Source organism: Bufo bufo, chromosome 5 (assembly GCF_905171765.1).
Source record: "Bufo bufo chromosome 5, aBufBuf1.1, whole genome shotgun sequence".
Classification (NCBI taxonomy): Eukaryota; Metazoa; Chordata; class Amphibia; order Anura; family Bufonidae; genus Bufo; species Bufo bufo.
In genome coordinates this window covers 268,969,787-268,986,903 of record NC_053393.1, presented here as the reverse complement: position 1 = coordinate 268,986,903, position 17,117 = coordinate 268,969,787, and the positions used below count along the sequence as shown (strand labels likewise).

General features: G+C 42.9%; 1 protein-coding gene across 1 annotated transcript in view; it reads left to right on the top strand.

Annotated features, from left to right (window-relative positions):
- Positions 1–17,117, top strand: part of CTNND2 (catenin delta 2) — a 1,763,242-nt gene that overhangs the window by 1,329,603 nt on the left and 416,522 nt on the right. The window contains 1 exon segment of the mRNA XM_040431740.1: positions 10,193–10,277. Coding sequence (XP_040287674.1) covers positions 10,193–10,277 — 85 coding nt within the window.

The window sequence follows — 17,117 nt, the reverse complement described above, 5'->3', positions numbered from 1 at the left end:
AACAATGCATTTTCCAGCACGATGGAGCACCGTGCCATAAGGCAAAAGTGATAACCCAAGTAGCTCGGGACCAAAACGTTGACATTTTGGGTCCATGGCCTGGAAACTCCCCAGATCTTAATCCCATGAGAACTTGTGGTCAATCCTCAAGAGGCGGGTGGACAAACAAAAACCCACTAATTCTGACAAACTCCAAGAAGTGATTATGAAAGAATGGGTTGCTATCAGTCAGGAATTGTCCCAGAAGTTGATTGAGAGCATGCCCCAGTCGAATTGCAGAGGTCCTGAAAAAGAAGGGCGAACACTGCAAATACTGACTCTTTGCATAAATGTCATGTAATTGTCGATAAAAGCCTTTGAAACGTATGAAGTGCATTATATTTCACTACATCACAGAAACAACTGAAACAAAGATCTAAAAGCAGTTTAGCAGCAAACTTTGTGAAAACTAATATTTGTGTCATTCTCAAAACTTTTGGCCACGACTGTAGGTCTGGCCCAAGTACTAAGCTGTGTTTCTCGGATTTGGGGAATGCCAAGGCTTCCAGGTACTCTGCTTTGGCCGCTTCTTTCTCTGTGGCAAGTTCTTCCAATGACGCTTGTAGGCATGCTCTCTCCTTTTCCATTGAAGCTTGCACGCATGCTTTTTCTGTTTCTTGATCTGCTTGCCTTAGCTTTAGTTGCATCTCTTTTGCAGCAAAGGAAGACCTTACTTTTGCAGCCTCAGCTTCTGCATGGGCGAGAGCAACCTTTTCTTTTACTGAGGACTTGCTAGAGCAGCTTGCTCATGACCTGGTCCTGTATGATGATACCTGGCTAGCGGACATTGTGTGCCTTTTGATGGCTGCTTAATGTCTCTGTGCGGACTCTATGTAGAAACGGCCTGGATCGTGGTCTGGATCGTGCTGCACTTGCTGGGGGGCTGCACTCTCCCCTTCTTGTGACTGTATGGCAACCTCTGCAATCTTGTACGCAGGACGTGTGTGTGATGGCGGCTCCGTGTAGTCAGATCCACAATCGCTGGTGACAAGCTTCTGTTTTACTGTTCTGTCTTCATACTGTCACATCGGTGACAGGTTTGAGAAAATCTGAAAGATTATCTGCTCATTAGTGATCTGACAGCATCCTTTGGTTTCACTTTTTCTGTGTGTTGCTTGTATGTCCACACTTCCTGTTCAGGTGTGGATCATGTGACCTTTACCTTCCCCCAATTTAGTTTGACTCCACCCATCACTCCTTGCTCTGGATAGCTTAATTTGGTGTTGGAAGAGCTGGAGTGTGGTTCTAGTTGAAGTCCTGATCATCAACATCCATCATCCTTAGAAGTTAAGTGTTCCGCTTGTTGTGTTTTGTATTCCTCCCCCCCCCTCTGTTGTTTACTAGGGCTCAGTGAGACGCTGGTTCCTTGACCAGGGAAGGAGCGGGTTGCCTCTGCCCTGTCATAAGTCTAGGGCATCTGAGGGCCACTAGGGTTTTCTAGGTTCCTGTGTATGGGATCTCTACATCAAGAGGTGCCCATACGGATAGGAGTTAGGGCCAGGAGCAGGGTTTCATAGGTGGTGACCTTTTCCTTCCCTAGCGGAGAGGCCTAGTGTCTTTTCCCTTCCATCTTGTTGTCTTTGGTGTTCTCCCCTACAACATCCGTGACATTATCCAGAGCCAATACCGCGATTTTTTATTCTGATCTGTGCAGCTATGGATGCTATGACTGCACTGGTCGAACAGCTGCAGAATCTGACTTTGGAGGTAGAAGACCTCCGTGCGATGGTTTTGCAAATTCAGAGCCCAGAGGCTGCTGGTTCGGTGGTGGGTTTCAGGCCTGCCCTGAACCGAAGGTGGCTTTCCTGGACAGGTTTTCCGGGGGTGGTGACAATTTCATCCAGTTCAGGGAGTCATGTAAATTATACTTTAGGCTTCGCCCATACTCTTCTGGTGATGAGTGTCAACGTGTGGGTATGATTATTTCATTACTTAAAGAGGACGCACAATCTTGGGCTTTTTCTCTGCCGACCGGATCACCGTCCTCCGGTCGGTGGATGAATTCTTTAGAGCCTTGGGTCTAATCTATGATGACCCGGATCAGATCTCTCAGGCCGAGACCAAGTTTCGGGGTTTGCGGCAGGGAAACGTTCTGCGGAGACCTTTTGCTCTGAATTTAGAAGATGGGCTACGGATACAGAGTGGAACGATTCTGCTCTCCGTAGCCAATTCTGCCAGGGTCTCTCTGAGAGACAGCAGGACGCATTGGCTTTTCATGAAAATCCTGAGTCATTGGAAGCAGCTATGTCCCTTTGCTGTACGTCTTGATAGACGCCTGAGGGAGAGATCTAGGGGTCCTCACCTTCAGAACGTACTGTCCAATAAGGGTACTGCTTCCTTTGACACTTATGGTGGAGAGACTCGGGTGGTTGTGCCTTGTGGTGAGCCTATGCAGTTAGGAGGAGCTACTCCTGGAACTACTGGCAAAAGCTTGGGTCATGTGAAAGGAGTCTGCTTTTGTTGTGGCAAGAAGGGACATTTTGTGAATATTTGTCCGTACTTGCAGCATCAAGGTGTAAACCAAAGAAAAAAAAACTTTAATCCCTAACTTACTATTGGAAGTGTGGGTGGGCAGCAAGAAAACCTACTTTTGTCTTTTACTGGTAGTACCCGTTTTCTCCTGTGAGCCCAGGTGGCGCTATAGTCCAAAACTGTGAAAATCGAAGCTTTTATCGTCAGTGGGGCAGGAGTTAACTTGATTGATGACAGTTTGTACGCATTCACGGGTTGACTACTAATGCATTCGAGAAATAGTATGTCTGTCTTGCCCAAAAAGCCTGTCGCAGGTAGTGAATGACATTCATTTAAGAGTGGGTGATTTGCATCAGGAATCTATCTCCTGTTATGTGTTGGAGGGTCTGCCTGCTCCGTTGGTGTTGGGCTTACCATGGTTAAGCAAACATAACCCTAACATCGATTGGCAGGCGAGACAGATTCTTGAGTGGAGTGATTTTTTGCATGGACAACTGTCTTAATTTATCGTTCTCTATGGTTTACCACTAAAACTGTACCCTCGTTCATTTCTGAATTTTCTGATGTGTTTTCTGAGAATGGTAATCAGGAGTTGCCTCCGCACCGGGAGTATGACTGTCCTGTCAATCTTATTCCCGGAGCTAAATTGCCCAGATTTTGGCAAAGGGACATATTAGACCATCCAAGTCCCCAGTGGCTGCTGGATTTTTCTTTGTAAAGAAAAAGGATGGTACCGCGAGACCATGTCTGGACTTCCGTGAGCTCAAATCGTATTACCGTCCGTGATCCTTACCCCCTTCCTTTGATTCCAGATTTGTTTAGTCAGATTGCTGGTGCCAAGGTGTTCTCTAAATTGGATCTGAGGGGGGCATATAATCTGGTAAGGATCAAGGAGGGGATGAGTGGAAGACCGCTTTTAATACCCCTGAGGGTCATTTTGAAAACCTGGTCATGCCCTTTGGGTTAACCAATGCTCCTGCGGTTTTTCAACACTTTGTCAATGACATCTTTCATCATCTGGTGGGGAGGTTTGTCGTGGTATACCTTGATGACATACTAATTTATTCGCCTAATATGGAGACTCATCAGGATCATGTGAAACAGGTGTCACAGATCCAAAGAGAGAATAAGTTGTATGCTAAGATGGAAAAGTGTGTATTTGCTGTACAGGAAGTGCAATTTCTGGGTTACCTGCTCTCATGCTCAGGTTTTCGTATGGATCCCGAGAAGGTCCGTGCCGTGTTGGACTGGGATCGACCCGAAAATCTAAAAGCGCTTATGCGGTTTTTGGGGTTTACCAACTACTACCGTAAATTTATCTTGAACTATTCATCGGTGGTTAAACCTTTAACAGACATGACTAGGAAAGGTGCTGATATTTCTGTCTGGACTGATGCGGCATTACAGGCCTTTTCTGCTGTGAAAGAATGTTTTGCTTCGGCCCCTATTCTGGTGCAACCGGACGTGTCTCAGCCATTTATTGTTGAGGTTGACGCGTCCGAGGTTGGGATAGGAGCAATATTGTCGCAGGGTCCTTCACCCAGTAAATGGCGCGCATGTGCATTTTTCTCTAAAAAACTTTCGACTGCTGAAGGAATTATGATGTGGGGAATAGGGAATTGCTGGCCATTAAGTTGGCGTTCGAGGAATGGCGGCATTGGTTAGAAGGAGCAAATTCATCCTATTACGGTAATTACGGATCACAAGAATCTGGCCTACTTGGAGTCGGCTAAGCGACTGAACCCAAGGCAGGCCAGATGGTCATTGTTTTTCACCAGATTTAACTTCATCGTCACTTACCGCCCCTGGGTTAAGAACGTCAAGGCGGATGCTTTGTCACGTAGCTTTCCTGGGGGGGTGAGTCTAATGACCCTAGTCCCATTTTATCTGAAGGGGTAGTTTTTTACGTTCTTTATCCTGATCTCGAGGCCAGGGTGTTGGAGGCACAGGAGGATGCTCCGAACTCTTGTCCTCAGGGGAAATTGTTTGTTCCCCCCGAATTACGTCACAAGGTGTTCGAGGAACATCACTTTACGGTGCTTGCTGGGCACCCTGGGAGCAGATCGACTATCGATCTCATCTCTCGCAGATTCTGGTGGCCGGGGTTGCGTAAGTGTATTGAGGACTATGTGTCAGCCTGTGGTACCTGTGCACATGCTAAGGTGACACATACTCGGCCTTCCGGATCTCTGCTTCAATTGCCCATCCCATCCAGACCTTGGACCCATTTGTCCATGGATTTTATCGCAGATTTACCGAATTCTTCAGGAAAAAACGTGATTTTGGTGGTTGTCGATTCTTTTAGTAAAATGGCACACTTTATTGCATTACCTAGTCTACCCAATGCTAAAACTCTTGCGCAGGTGTTTGTCGACAACATCGTGAATCTACATGGCATTCCCTCTGATGTGGTGTCCGATAGAGGGACTCAAGTTTGTTTCCAGATTCTGGGAAGCGTTCTGTACTCGTCTGGGTGTACAATTGTCCTTCTCTTCGGCTTTCATCCTCAGTCGAACGGACAGACGGAGCGCACTAATCCAGAATCTGGAGACTTACTTGAGATGTTTTGTTTCAGAGAATGAGGAAGAGTCGTCTTCATTTTTGTCGTTAGCTGAGTTTGCTATAAATAAACCGTATACCGGAATCCACTGATAAGTCGACGTTTTTTGGGGCATATGGGTTCCATCCACAGTTTGGTAAATTTTCTGGTGCTCATAATTCTGGCATTCCTGAGGAGGAACGATTTTCCTCTTCTTTGTCTTCTATTTGGGCGGAAAATCCAAAATAACCTGTAAAAGATGGGCAACAGTATAAGCGTGCGGCTGACAGGAGACGTATGAGTGGTCCGGAACCTGAGAGTGGGTGGATTCTGTGTGGCTGTCTACAAGAAACATTAAACTTAAGGTACCTTCTTGGAAGTTGGGCCCAAGATTTATTGGTCCATATAAGATCACTGCATTGTTAACCCTGTAGCCTTCCGTCTTGAACTTCCGCAGGACACTTAAAAATCCATAACGTATTTCATAAATCGTTGTTAAAGAAACTGTGTTGAACCTGTTGAGTCGTCCGCCTTGCCTCCCGCTCCTGTCATGGTGGACGGCAACTTTGAATTTCAGATCAGCAGGACTGCTAGACTCCCGAGTTCTCCGGAGATCCCTCCAGTATCTCGTTCATTGGAGAGGGTACGGACCAGAGGAGAGGATGTGGGTTCCAGCGACCGATGTTAATGCTAGTCGTCTGGTGAGAGCATTCCACAGAGCTCATCCTGATCAGGTTGGTCCTGGGTGCCCGCAGGTCACCCGTAGAAGGGGGGGGTACGGTCACACCGGTGACAGGTTTGAGAAGATCTGAAAGATTTTCTGCTCATTAGTGATCTGACAGCATCCTTTGGTTTCACTTTGTCTGTGTGTTGCTTGTATGTCCACACCTCCTGTTCATGTCATCATGTGACCTTTACCTTGCCGTATTTAGTTTTACTCCACCCCATCACTCCTTCTCTGGATAGATAAAAGAGAGACAGGATGCAGCACCTCATGTGTGGTGTTGTACAGTAAATGGATAGGAGATATGTAGAAACTCTACCAGATTGTGTTGTGAAGAAGTCACAACACCATTAGAAGCTTGTGCCGATTTGCCCGATCGGCATGCGTGGGGTGCCTGCGCTGCTGCCTAGGTTCCAGCCCGTACTTGTGAAGCATTCGTCGGGTAGAGTTATCCGTGCAGAAGGAGGAAAAAATACTGAACCTTTTTTGGTGGCGCTGTCAGCAGGAATCAGATAACAGGTAGGTATTGATAAATACAATACTTTTTATTTTCAGTCTACGCGTTTCAGGGGCGGAGAGCCCCCTTCATCAGGACGATATACAGCATAAAGAGGCATTCACATGTAGCGATTATTTAAACACAAAAAAGGCGTGTAAAAGCCCACAGAGGTGAAGGTGGAGAATGGGGAGGGGGCGGGCGGTGGGCGTGTGTGCTAGACATCGGTGAACCCGTCTTCTAGACTTTCATTCAATACAGACCTATTTGCTAGTACACTATGTTACTTTTTTCTTATACAGCAGATATGTTGTTATATTCTAGTCTACATGGGGAGATGACAGGGGTGAAGTGGTCGGGAATGACCATATTGTAGGATGTTTTTCGGATGAATGGATCTCATACTCCTGCTTTTATGTCAGGAGCGGCAGCGGTAGTGTAAAGTATGGTGGTTTATTTTGTTTTGTATTCAGAATGGTACGGGAGGTTGGCAGGAGGAGTATTAAATGATTGGCAACTAGTATATAAGGGATAATTGATGATCCCAATAAATGCTAAAGCTGGGCATTAAGATAAAGAAAATAATAATAATATAAAAAAAAAAAAAAAGGTCAAAAGTAGGGGGTAGGAATGTAAGCAGTTATACAGTGTAAATTACTATGTAGTCTTTTTACTATCATTATAGATGTATTCCCTGCCTTATTGCCCATCTTTGGAGTACCCCCAGAAATGACAGGTGTGATGGGGGTTTGCCGATGTTTATTTTTCTTTTCTTTGTATTATATTTTAATAATACAAAGAAAATAAAATAAACATCGGCAAACCCCATACACCTGTCATTTCTGGGGTACTCCAAAGATGGGCAATAAGGCAGGGAATACATCTAATAATGATAGTAAAAAGACTACATAGTAATTTTACACTGTATAACTGCTTACATTCCTACCCCCCCTACTTTTTGACCTTTTTTTTTTTTTTTTTTTTTTTTTTTTTAAGCGTGAGGCCTAGTGTCCTTTTCCCTTCCGTCTTGTTGTCTTTTGGTGTTCTCCCCTACAACATCCGTGACACATACACGTTCACACAGTGTGCAGTCTGACCATTCAGTATAAACCATCCTGTCTTCCAAATAAGAGGACTGTTTTCTGTAGTCTAACTTGTTTATTGGCAAAACAGGAGTATTTGATGTGAATACATTTGTGGTTAAAACAGATATGCTCGCACAAGGATGTGGGGTTTGAAAAGGAGATATGGCAGGAGACAGCACTGCTGATGTCCTGTAACCTGGAGACTGGGCTTCTCTTTCCAGGATGCATTACAGTCCCACAATACATAATAACAGAAAAACAAGTGTAGTACATTTTTAACACCGCTAGATGGTGCAATTACCACACTACATAACTACAGCAATAGTAAACCCTAGCTGACGTGAAATAGAGTTAAATTCAACCCTGCTGGCGAACACACTGGGAAAATGTGTGTATATGGGTAAGTAACAGGCTCAGTGATAGAAAACAGAGGTGGTTATTAAACGGTACACACTCAGATTTGCTCACTATCACTAGCTGGGGTACCACAGGAGTCAGCATTGGGCCCCTATTTTCTTCAATATATTTCTTAATGATTTTGTAGAAGGCCTTGCACAGTAAAATATAAATTTTTGCATATGACACTAAACTGTTGTAAAGTAATTAACACGGAAAAGCTGACAGTATACTGCTACAGAGGGATCTGGCTAAATTGGAGGCTTGGCAGAGAAGAGGCAGATGAGGTTTAACACTGACAAATGTAAGGTTATGCACAATGGGAAGGAATAATACATGTCACCATTACATACATTTGGTCAAAAGAAAAAGAAAAAAGTCTGGTACCGAGAGCACTAAAGTACCATTACATACTTATAAAGTACCATAATTGGTGGTTGATGGATCCGTTTTTTTTGGCTCTAAACAAATAGATCCGTCACCATTGACTTACATTGTTTTCAGTGCCGGATCTGTTTTTTTCCATTTTTTATGACAGCACACAAAACCGCAGCGGAAACATTTTTTTCCGGTATTGAGATCCTCTGCCGATAAAAAAAACAACTACTCAAGCATGAAAGTAGCCAACACTCACATGGAATTGGAATTTTAAGTTGACAATAAACTTAACTGTAGTAACCAGCGTCAGGCCAATAAGATATGGATTGCATCAAAAGGGTCTTAGATGCTCATGATGCGAACATAGTTCTCGCCACTTTACAAATCACTAGTCAGACCACACATGAGAGTACTGTGTGACAAGGCAGACACAGCAGAGCTGGAGAGGGTCTCAGAGAAGGGCAACTAAGGTAATAACTGGAATGGGTGGACTCCAGTATCTAAAAAATTATCAAAATTAGGTTTATTTCAGTTTGGAAAAAAGGTGACTGAGGGGAGATTTAATAACTTTTTTTTACAGTTTTCATCATGAAGTACCAATGACCTTTTAAGGCTACTTTCACACTAGCGTTTCTGGGTCCGCTTGTGAGATCCGTTTCAGGGCTCCTGTTGTATTGGGGCCATGTATTACATATACTAAATGTACTCACCCTGATCTGCATGTTAGATTGTTTCTTAACAGCCTTCATGATTCTCCAGAACCAACTGTCCACACTCCAGGTTGTATGTTCCTGACCCCTTTGCCTTAGGCTACTTTCACACAGGCGTTCTGGGTCTCAGTTTGTGAGATCCGTTCAGGGATCGGTTTAGGCCCCAATGCATTCTGAACTGGATAAGGATCCGTTCAGAATGCATCAGTTTGCCTCCGTTCAGCCTCTATTCCGCTCCAGAGGCGGACACCCAAAACGCTGCTTGCAGCGTTTTGATGTCCGCCTGACGATGCGGAGTCAAACGGATCCGGCCTGGACTTACAATGTAGTCAATGGGGATGGATCCGTTTTCACTGACACCAATATGGTGCAATTGAAAACTGATCCGCCTCCCATTGACTTTCAGTGTAAGTAAAAACAGATCCATTTGAATTATCATGAACAAAAAAGGATACAAGCGCTTTGCTTATAGGTGCGGATCCGTCTGTGCAGATACCAGACGGATTCGCACCTAACGCAGGTGTGAAAGTAGCCACAAGCGTTTGCAATAAACGTGAGACACCATAAGAACATCAATGACCACAAGGGTGGCCCTCACCGGACAGATGGAATATGAAGACCAGGAGGATAGCTCCAGCATACACCATGGCTGGAGTACCCCACAGCTTCAGGCATCCAGCAGAAGCTAAATAGCCCAAGCAGCCACACCCACCCACACCTAAACCCAGTGTTAACAAAACACTACGAAGGGAGTTAACCCTTCCAACACCAGACAAGGGAAGGAAGCCACTTAAAGGGGAAGTGCACACACAAGCATAGAAAGTTACACGTTGCCGCAGGCAACAACATGATTGGCAACCATGTCACGGCAATCACCCAGAAGGCCGAGACACTGCCACCGCATGCACACTCAGCAACACGTTGCCGCGGGCAACCGCAAGTGTAGCAACAGTGTCACAGTGCACACCATAGGCAATGACCACTCTAATCCATTACTTTACATTTAGCAATACTTACAGAAAAAGTAGAAAATATATAACCTTGATCCTTAACTTCTATTAAAGAACATTCCATTTATGAGCTCTGATCTGATCAGCCTTTTTTTCTTACTTTATATAGATACTGATGCCCATTAACAATTATTACTTAACTCAAATTTGATCTTAACGAAAAATGGGCCGAGCATAAGTGTGTCTATTATTGGTGAACTAAACTAAACAAATGATGTGAAAAGTGACAACGTGGAATATGTTGCTCCAATATAAGCTAGGAGAAACTAATTAAATTGAGTATATTTCTTTAATTTATCCAAATAGTTTTTTTAATCTTTACATTTTTCTTACATTAAAACAGGCATTCCCCTAAAGTAGTGAAAGCAGCATCTCAAGTCCTAAACAGCATGTGGCAGTACAGAGACCTCCGAAATCTTTACAAAAAGGTAGGATTATTCATTATTGCTTTCTTATTGTAAGATGGCTTCTTTCACTGTAGTTTGTAATAATATGACTCCCCTTTATTGTTCTGTGTAAATATTAGGGTACTTTCACACTTGCGTTGTGAGGATCTGGCAGGCAGTTCCGTCGCTGGAACTGCCTGCCGGATCCGGAAATCGGTATGCGGATCCGTCTGACAAATGCATTGAAATACAAGATCCGTCTCTCCGGTGTCATCCTGAAAAACGTATGCGGTATTATTTATTTTCCCATTTTTAAAGGTCTGCACATGCGCAGAACGCAAAACCGGATCCGTGAATGCGGCAATTTTAATGCACTAATACATTCAAAATGTTCCGGAGTTTTGGACAGAGAAAATACCGCAGCATGCTGCGGTATTTTCTCCTGCCAAATACCGTAAGTGGGACTAAACTGATGCATCCTGAACGGAATTCTCTCTGATAAACTGAACTTTTTTTCCGGTATTGAGCCTCTAGGACGGAACTCAATACTGGAAAAGAATAACGCTAGTGTGAAAGTACCCTTAGCAGTACACTAGTCATTGTAAGTGAGGAATTACAAAGGTTTATGGAAAATTTCTTAAAGGGGCTGTCCAGAGACAGAAAACCAAGATTGCTTTCTCCCAAACACAGTGCCACATGTGTTCATGGGTTGTTATTGCAGACAACCTGTGGACAGGTCTGGTGCTGTTTTCAGAACATCTGTGGTTTTCTAATCTGGACTTGTTTTGGATGGAGCTATACAACCATGATAAATGTGTTTCCAGAACCTTCACATTTTTGTCTCGTACATATTATTATGTAGTAATAATGTAGTAGCAGAGTCCTCACATTTCATGTATTCTGGAAAAAACTTTGTCCTGAATTGCCCTGCCTCTTTTATCGCCTTTGATTAATTAATTGCTATGCACAAAGTATTTTATATGTGATAAATGTTGCATACTACATTAATGCATTTATATCAGTGATCTGCAGCTCGTGGCTCTGCTACTGATATGAAAGTAAAAACATTCTGCAGTATGCATGGCATGTCTGATCATACAGTATATTTTCACAACAGTTGAAGAGTCAGTGGTTGCAGTTGTATTTACTCGTGTAAAATACATAACCATCTGATTTAAAGGGCCTGTCAGGTGTACAATATTAATGACATACCCTCAAGATAGGTCATGAATATCTTATAAGTGGGGTTCCGAGTCCCATGGCTTGTGCAAATCAGCTGTTTGAAAAGGCCAACCCGCTGGTGATTGCAGCTGTCCCCTCACAGCATACCAAAACCAGTGCCGTACTTTCCATATTGACTGTGTTTGGTATTGCCAACCAGGCTAATTCATTTTAACCCCTTACTGACCACCCAAACGTGTTTTTACAGCGATCACTAAGGGGCCTTAGGCTGGGCGGCCGCTTTTTTTACGGCGGCCAAGTCTAAGCACTGCACGGGTACCCTGTGCAGCAAGGAGCGGGGACCCGGCTCTCACATTACAAACGCGGCCCTGCTCTAGCAGTCTGGATCGGCACTCCTGTTTAACACTTTATATGCTGTAGTCAATGGTGCTCGCCGCATGTAAAGTGCTGACAGAGGGAGCGGACTCACTCTGTCTCCCATCGGCACCCCGCAAATGCGATTGTGGGGTGCCGATATGTGTGAAGGCTGTCTGATGTAGGCCCCAGCCTTTAGTAATTTCTAGCAGGTTGTGCCCCTCTGGTGCAGCCTGCTGGTCATTTCAGAATAGCATTGCCATTAAAATGCAATGCACTATAATCCCTATAGTGCATTGCATTTTAAAAGCAATCAAAAAGTCTATTATACTCCCCTTGTGGGACTATTAAGTGGTAAAAAAAAACTCATTTATCCAATAAAAAAAAATCCCATACAAAAAAATTACGTAAAATTATGTAAATTATCCTCTACGGTGAACGCCGTAAAAAAAAAGACAAAATTGCTAATTTATTCTTAGTTGCCACAGAAAAGACATAATAACAAGCGATAAAAAAGCGCAATTTTGTCCAAAATTATACCAATAAAAAATACAAGTCTTCCCGCAAAAATTAAGCACTCACACAACTCCATAGAAATTAAAATAAAAAGTTATGGGTCTTGGGAAGCGGCAATGCAAAAATATTTTTTTCTTTTAAAAAAAAAGGGGTTTTATTGCAAAAATGTAGTAAACGTAAAATAAACCATATGTATTTGGTATCACTGTAATCGTACTGACCCAGAGAATAAAGATACTATGTTATTTATACTGAAAAATGAACGCCGTAAAATTTATAACGTAAAAACACAGTGGCAGTATTGCTGTTTTTCCCATCTCCCTCTCAGAAAGAGTTAATAAAAGTTAATAAGAAAGTTATGTGTACCCCAAAATGGCGCCATTAAAAACTACAACTTGTCCCACAAAAAAACAAACCCTCATAAAGCTATATAGACGGAAAAATAAAAACGTTATCGCTCTTGGAACGCGACGATGAAAAAAGGAAGAAAAATGCTTGGTCAGTAAGGCCCAAAACAGGGGTTAATGGAATTGAACTGTGCATAGGCCATTTGGTCTATGAACATTTTGTCACTGGTGACATTTTGTCACTAAGATAAGGACACAGCTCTCATCGGAGCACCGCAACAGTTGATCAGAGGGAGTGTCGGGAGGAGTCGGCTTCCTACTTTTCACGAGGGTGTCAAGAGCTACGCCTGACTCCGTTATACCCGGGGTCAGGAAGTCGCAGCGGGTGGCTGAGCGCTCTATGTAGAAACATAGTGCTGTTTCTTTATGGTAGCTTTCTGGGTTTGCCTTGCAACCCTTTTTGGCTCACTCAGGGATCCGTAGCTCCTTCTCCTCAGCTGTTTCTTGTCCAGCACTCCCAACCTCCTTATATTCCCCTCTCACACTTCTCTGGTTGCCAGATATAGAGCTTCCTGCCTGGACTTCTATACTGACCCACTGGAGCTGTGTAGCTGTGTTCCCTGGTTGTTGTTCCAGAGTGTTACCCTCCGGATCCCTGTGGGCCTTGGTGGTCTGCTGTTGTCGCCCACCTGGGATTATATGTTTTGTCTGTATTGTCTGTCCTCTCCTTGGTGTTTTCCTTTAGTGTCAGTGGTGCGGACTAGTGATCCCACCGCCCCGTTCACTACACAGGGCTCATCTTAGGGAAAGTCAGGGTTTAGGCACGTGATCGGTGTACGGGTGAGGAACCCGTCTAGGGACATCAGGGCAGTCAGGTGCCAGCCGCAAGGTGAGTCAGGGGTCACCACCTTTCCCTCTCCCTTGGACAGGGCCTTCCCATTTCCCTCCCTTTGCGTGACGCCGGTCATTACATTACTAATCAGATATTGATGACCTATCCTGGCCAAATAGTAATATGTTTAATTTTCAGGTTGTACTCAACCGGACACAAATCTGGTAATAGAGTGTAGAATAACATCAGCTGTGGTTTCTCCTGAAAACCAGGCAATGAAACATTAACAATTCAGTCAATCAGTCAGAAGACAGAAAGTAATGGAATGTGGTCGCTGTTGACATTGAAATTCCATTATCAATCTTCAGCTTTGAGTTCTCATATCAGCAGTTAAAAATTCCATTACAGTGTACGTATTTGTAATAAAAAATGATGGGCAGGAAGAAATACGTTCTGATAACCTGATAACCTTGACATTCAGAATTATGAGTATAAAAGCCTAAAATTATGAGTTTTCCTGTTTGTAATATTTTAATGTTCATAACATACTGTATCTTAAAGATTGATAATCAGGATTAGTAGGGTTCTTACTCCCAATACTCCTGCTGATCAGCTTTGAAGTCACATTTATAGGTGACATGGCCTTTCTGCAGCTCAGTACTATTCAAGCTAATGGGATTCAGGTGCAGTACTGAGCACAGCTATTATACAATGTATGGCACTGCACTTGGTATACGTTAAACAGGTCGGAGTGCTTATCCAGGCTGATTGGCCATATTCTGCAACAGCGTTGCTAAGTAGATGGCGTTCAGGTAGACAGACTGAATGTACAGTAGAATGAAAAGTCCACATAGATTGCATAGCCCCTCCAAACAGTTAATAAACCTGGGTTCCGTGAGTCTGCACCCAACGGATCTGATGCTGATGACCTATCCTGAGGATACTCATCAAACCCCTTTAATTTGATGAGGTGTAAATGGAAACTAAAAGCCCCAACTCAACCAATTTGCAACACTGCAAAGCCTTCTTCAGACAGAAGATATTTGCATGAATCCTCATTCTGGGATAGTGGATACAGACATGGTCTTTATTAAAAATATGGAATCATTTTTATGTACGTAGCTGAGATGCTGTAGTAGCAGCCTCTGGATTTTATATCTTTTCCGTCATCTGGGGAGCAGGCGAACTTCTTATCTCTGCTCTCTGACATTATACACTCATTATGGCTCACTTCTTATCTTACTGATTAGAATGTGGCTTAAATAAGTGTTTATGACCTCTTAGTAGTTTAAAGATGAGGTTTATTAGGTGACCAACACAAAGTGAAAGTGAAAGTACCAGTCACACAGTTAGAAAACCCTTTGTGACAGAATGGCTCAATATTTTTTAATAAAGGCCAACTGAAAATATGATTTTTAGCCAAAAGTGAGTAAAATGCAATAAACAAAAATTACCTCTGAAGGTGTACATAGCCTTTCACAACCAGATCTGTTTTGGCATTAAGGGCCAAGCATCATATTTTATTTTTTTATCATCACATTTTAAGCATGTAGCTATATGAGGGCTTATTTTTTGCTAGGTGAGTTGTATTTTTCATTGAAACCAATTTGTTGTACATACAGTATAACATATTGGTTAACATTTATTAACTCTTTCTTGGGGGATGAAAAAAAAAATGTTTCTGTTCATTGTGCATCATAAATGATTACCGTATATTCTTTCTGGCGGATGGGGATAAGAAAAAAACAGCAATTCTATCATCAATTTTTTTTGCATTTTAAAGTTTGTACCATTCTCTTGCCGTAAAAAGCATGTTAGCTTTATTCTATAGGTCATAAAGAATTCTGTTAATACCAAACATGTGTAGATTGTTTAGATTTTTTTTACTGCTTTTGAGCTATAAAAACATATTAAAAATCCAGTTATTTTTGTGTCACCATATTATGATTGCCCTATTTTTATTTAATTTTTTCTGTTGTGTGAGGGCTTGTTTTTTGCAGGATGAGATGACTCGGTATTCACTTTAAAGGATAACTGTCACATTTAGGCCCTAATTTCAATTTTCATATATGTAGTTACTAATAGCATGATATTCCAGAATTAGTTACTATTAGCAACCAGTCTGCATAAAACTGCAATTTCACTATTCAGTTAAGATGGCCGCCACTGCCCTACCCTGAGGCTAATCCCGCCTGCCCTCACTAGCCTGTAACAATAGCCCCCCAAAAGTGTCAGTAACCAGTTCCCTCCCCCCCCAAAGGGTTAATCTCCTGCAGCACAAAGGGGTCCTCTTACCACATGTTACAGGGAGAAGTGCACACAGCCCAGGCACTTTATCAGCTGCTAGGGAGGACTTTAATCATTTACTTACAGTCCCTGGCTGTCAGTAATGTGACCTTGCACGCTGCATGCTCCGTCCTCCCGTCCTTCAACAGATAGACGGACCCATGCCTAGCAACCCTATTTTAAGCACAGGTAAAAGTAGGCAGTACAGGGAACAAAAATGTGGAATTAAGGGGTAATTGAATACACAGTGAAAAGTTGAAATAGGGCCACCAAGGTGATATTAATCACCACAATCAATACTCCAAAAAAATAATAATACGACAGTTATCCTTTAATTGGACAAAGCTGTGATTTCTGGAACAGCTTTTAGGAGTTTTCCTTGTGTGAAGGAGACAGAGTTCTAGAAAGCTGACATTTGTTTTCCAATTCCCAGTTAGAAAAGTGGATGGCTAAGCCTTGATTAAGGCTACCTTCACACTCGCTTTTGGTGCTGATCCATCATGGATCTGCACAGACGGATTAGTTCAGATAATACAACCGTTTGTATTATCTTTAACATAGCCAAAACGATCCGTCTTAAACACCATTGAAAGTCAATAGGGGACGGATCCGTTTTCTATTGTGCCATATTGTGTCAGTGAAAACGGATCCGTCCCCATTGACTTACATTGTGTGTCAGGACGGATCCGTTTGGCTCAGTTTTGTCGGACGGACACCAAAACACTGCAAGCAGCGTTTTGATGTTCGCCTCCAAAGCGAAATGGAGGCAGAACGGAGCCAAACTGATGCATTCTGAGCGGATCCTTTTCCAATCAGAATGCATTAAGGGCAAAACTGATCCGTTTTGGACTGCTTGTGAGATCACTGAACGGATCTCACAAACGGAGACCAAAACGCCCATGTGAAAGTAGCCTAAGGCAAAGGGGTCAGATATACAACCTGGAGTGTGAACAGTTGGTTCTGGAGAATCATGAAGGCTGTTAAGAAACAATCTAACATGCAGATCAGGGTGAGTACATTTAGTATATGTAATACATGCCCCAATATAACAGGAGGCCTGGGGAGTTGTGCAAACATACACACAACGCTGTTTGAACGCATCAAATCTCTAGTCTACTTGTCGCCAATGTCTGTAATCCCGCAGCAAAATATGCCCACCTTGCAGGGGAAAACTACATTGTTTCTCAAAGATAATGCATGTATATGGCATTTATGCAGATACCCCAAGTGGAAATCTGCAAGGTGCAAAACTGACTAATGGAAAATCTAGTGATCAAATTCCAAAGATTTATTGGTGTTTTCTTATTAAAACAATGATGAATTCTTATTGAAACATTGTTTACAATAGTGTAAAAAGATTGAGAA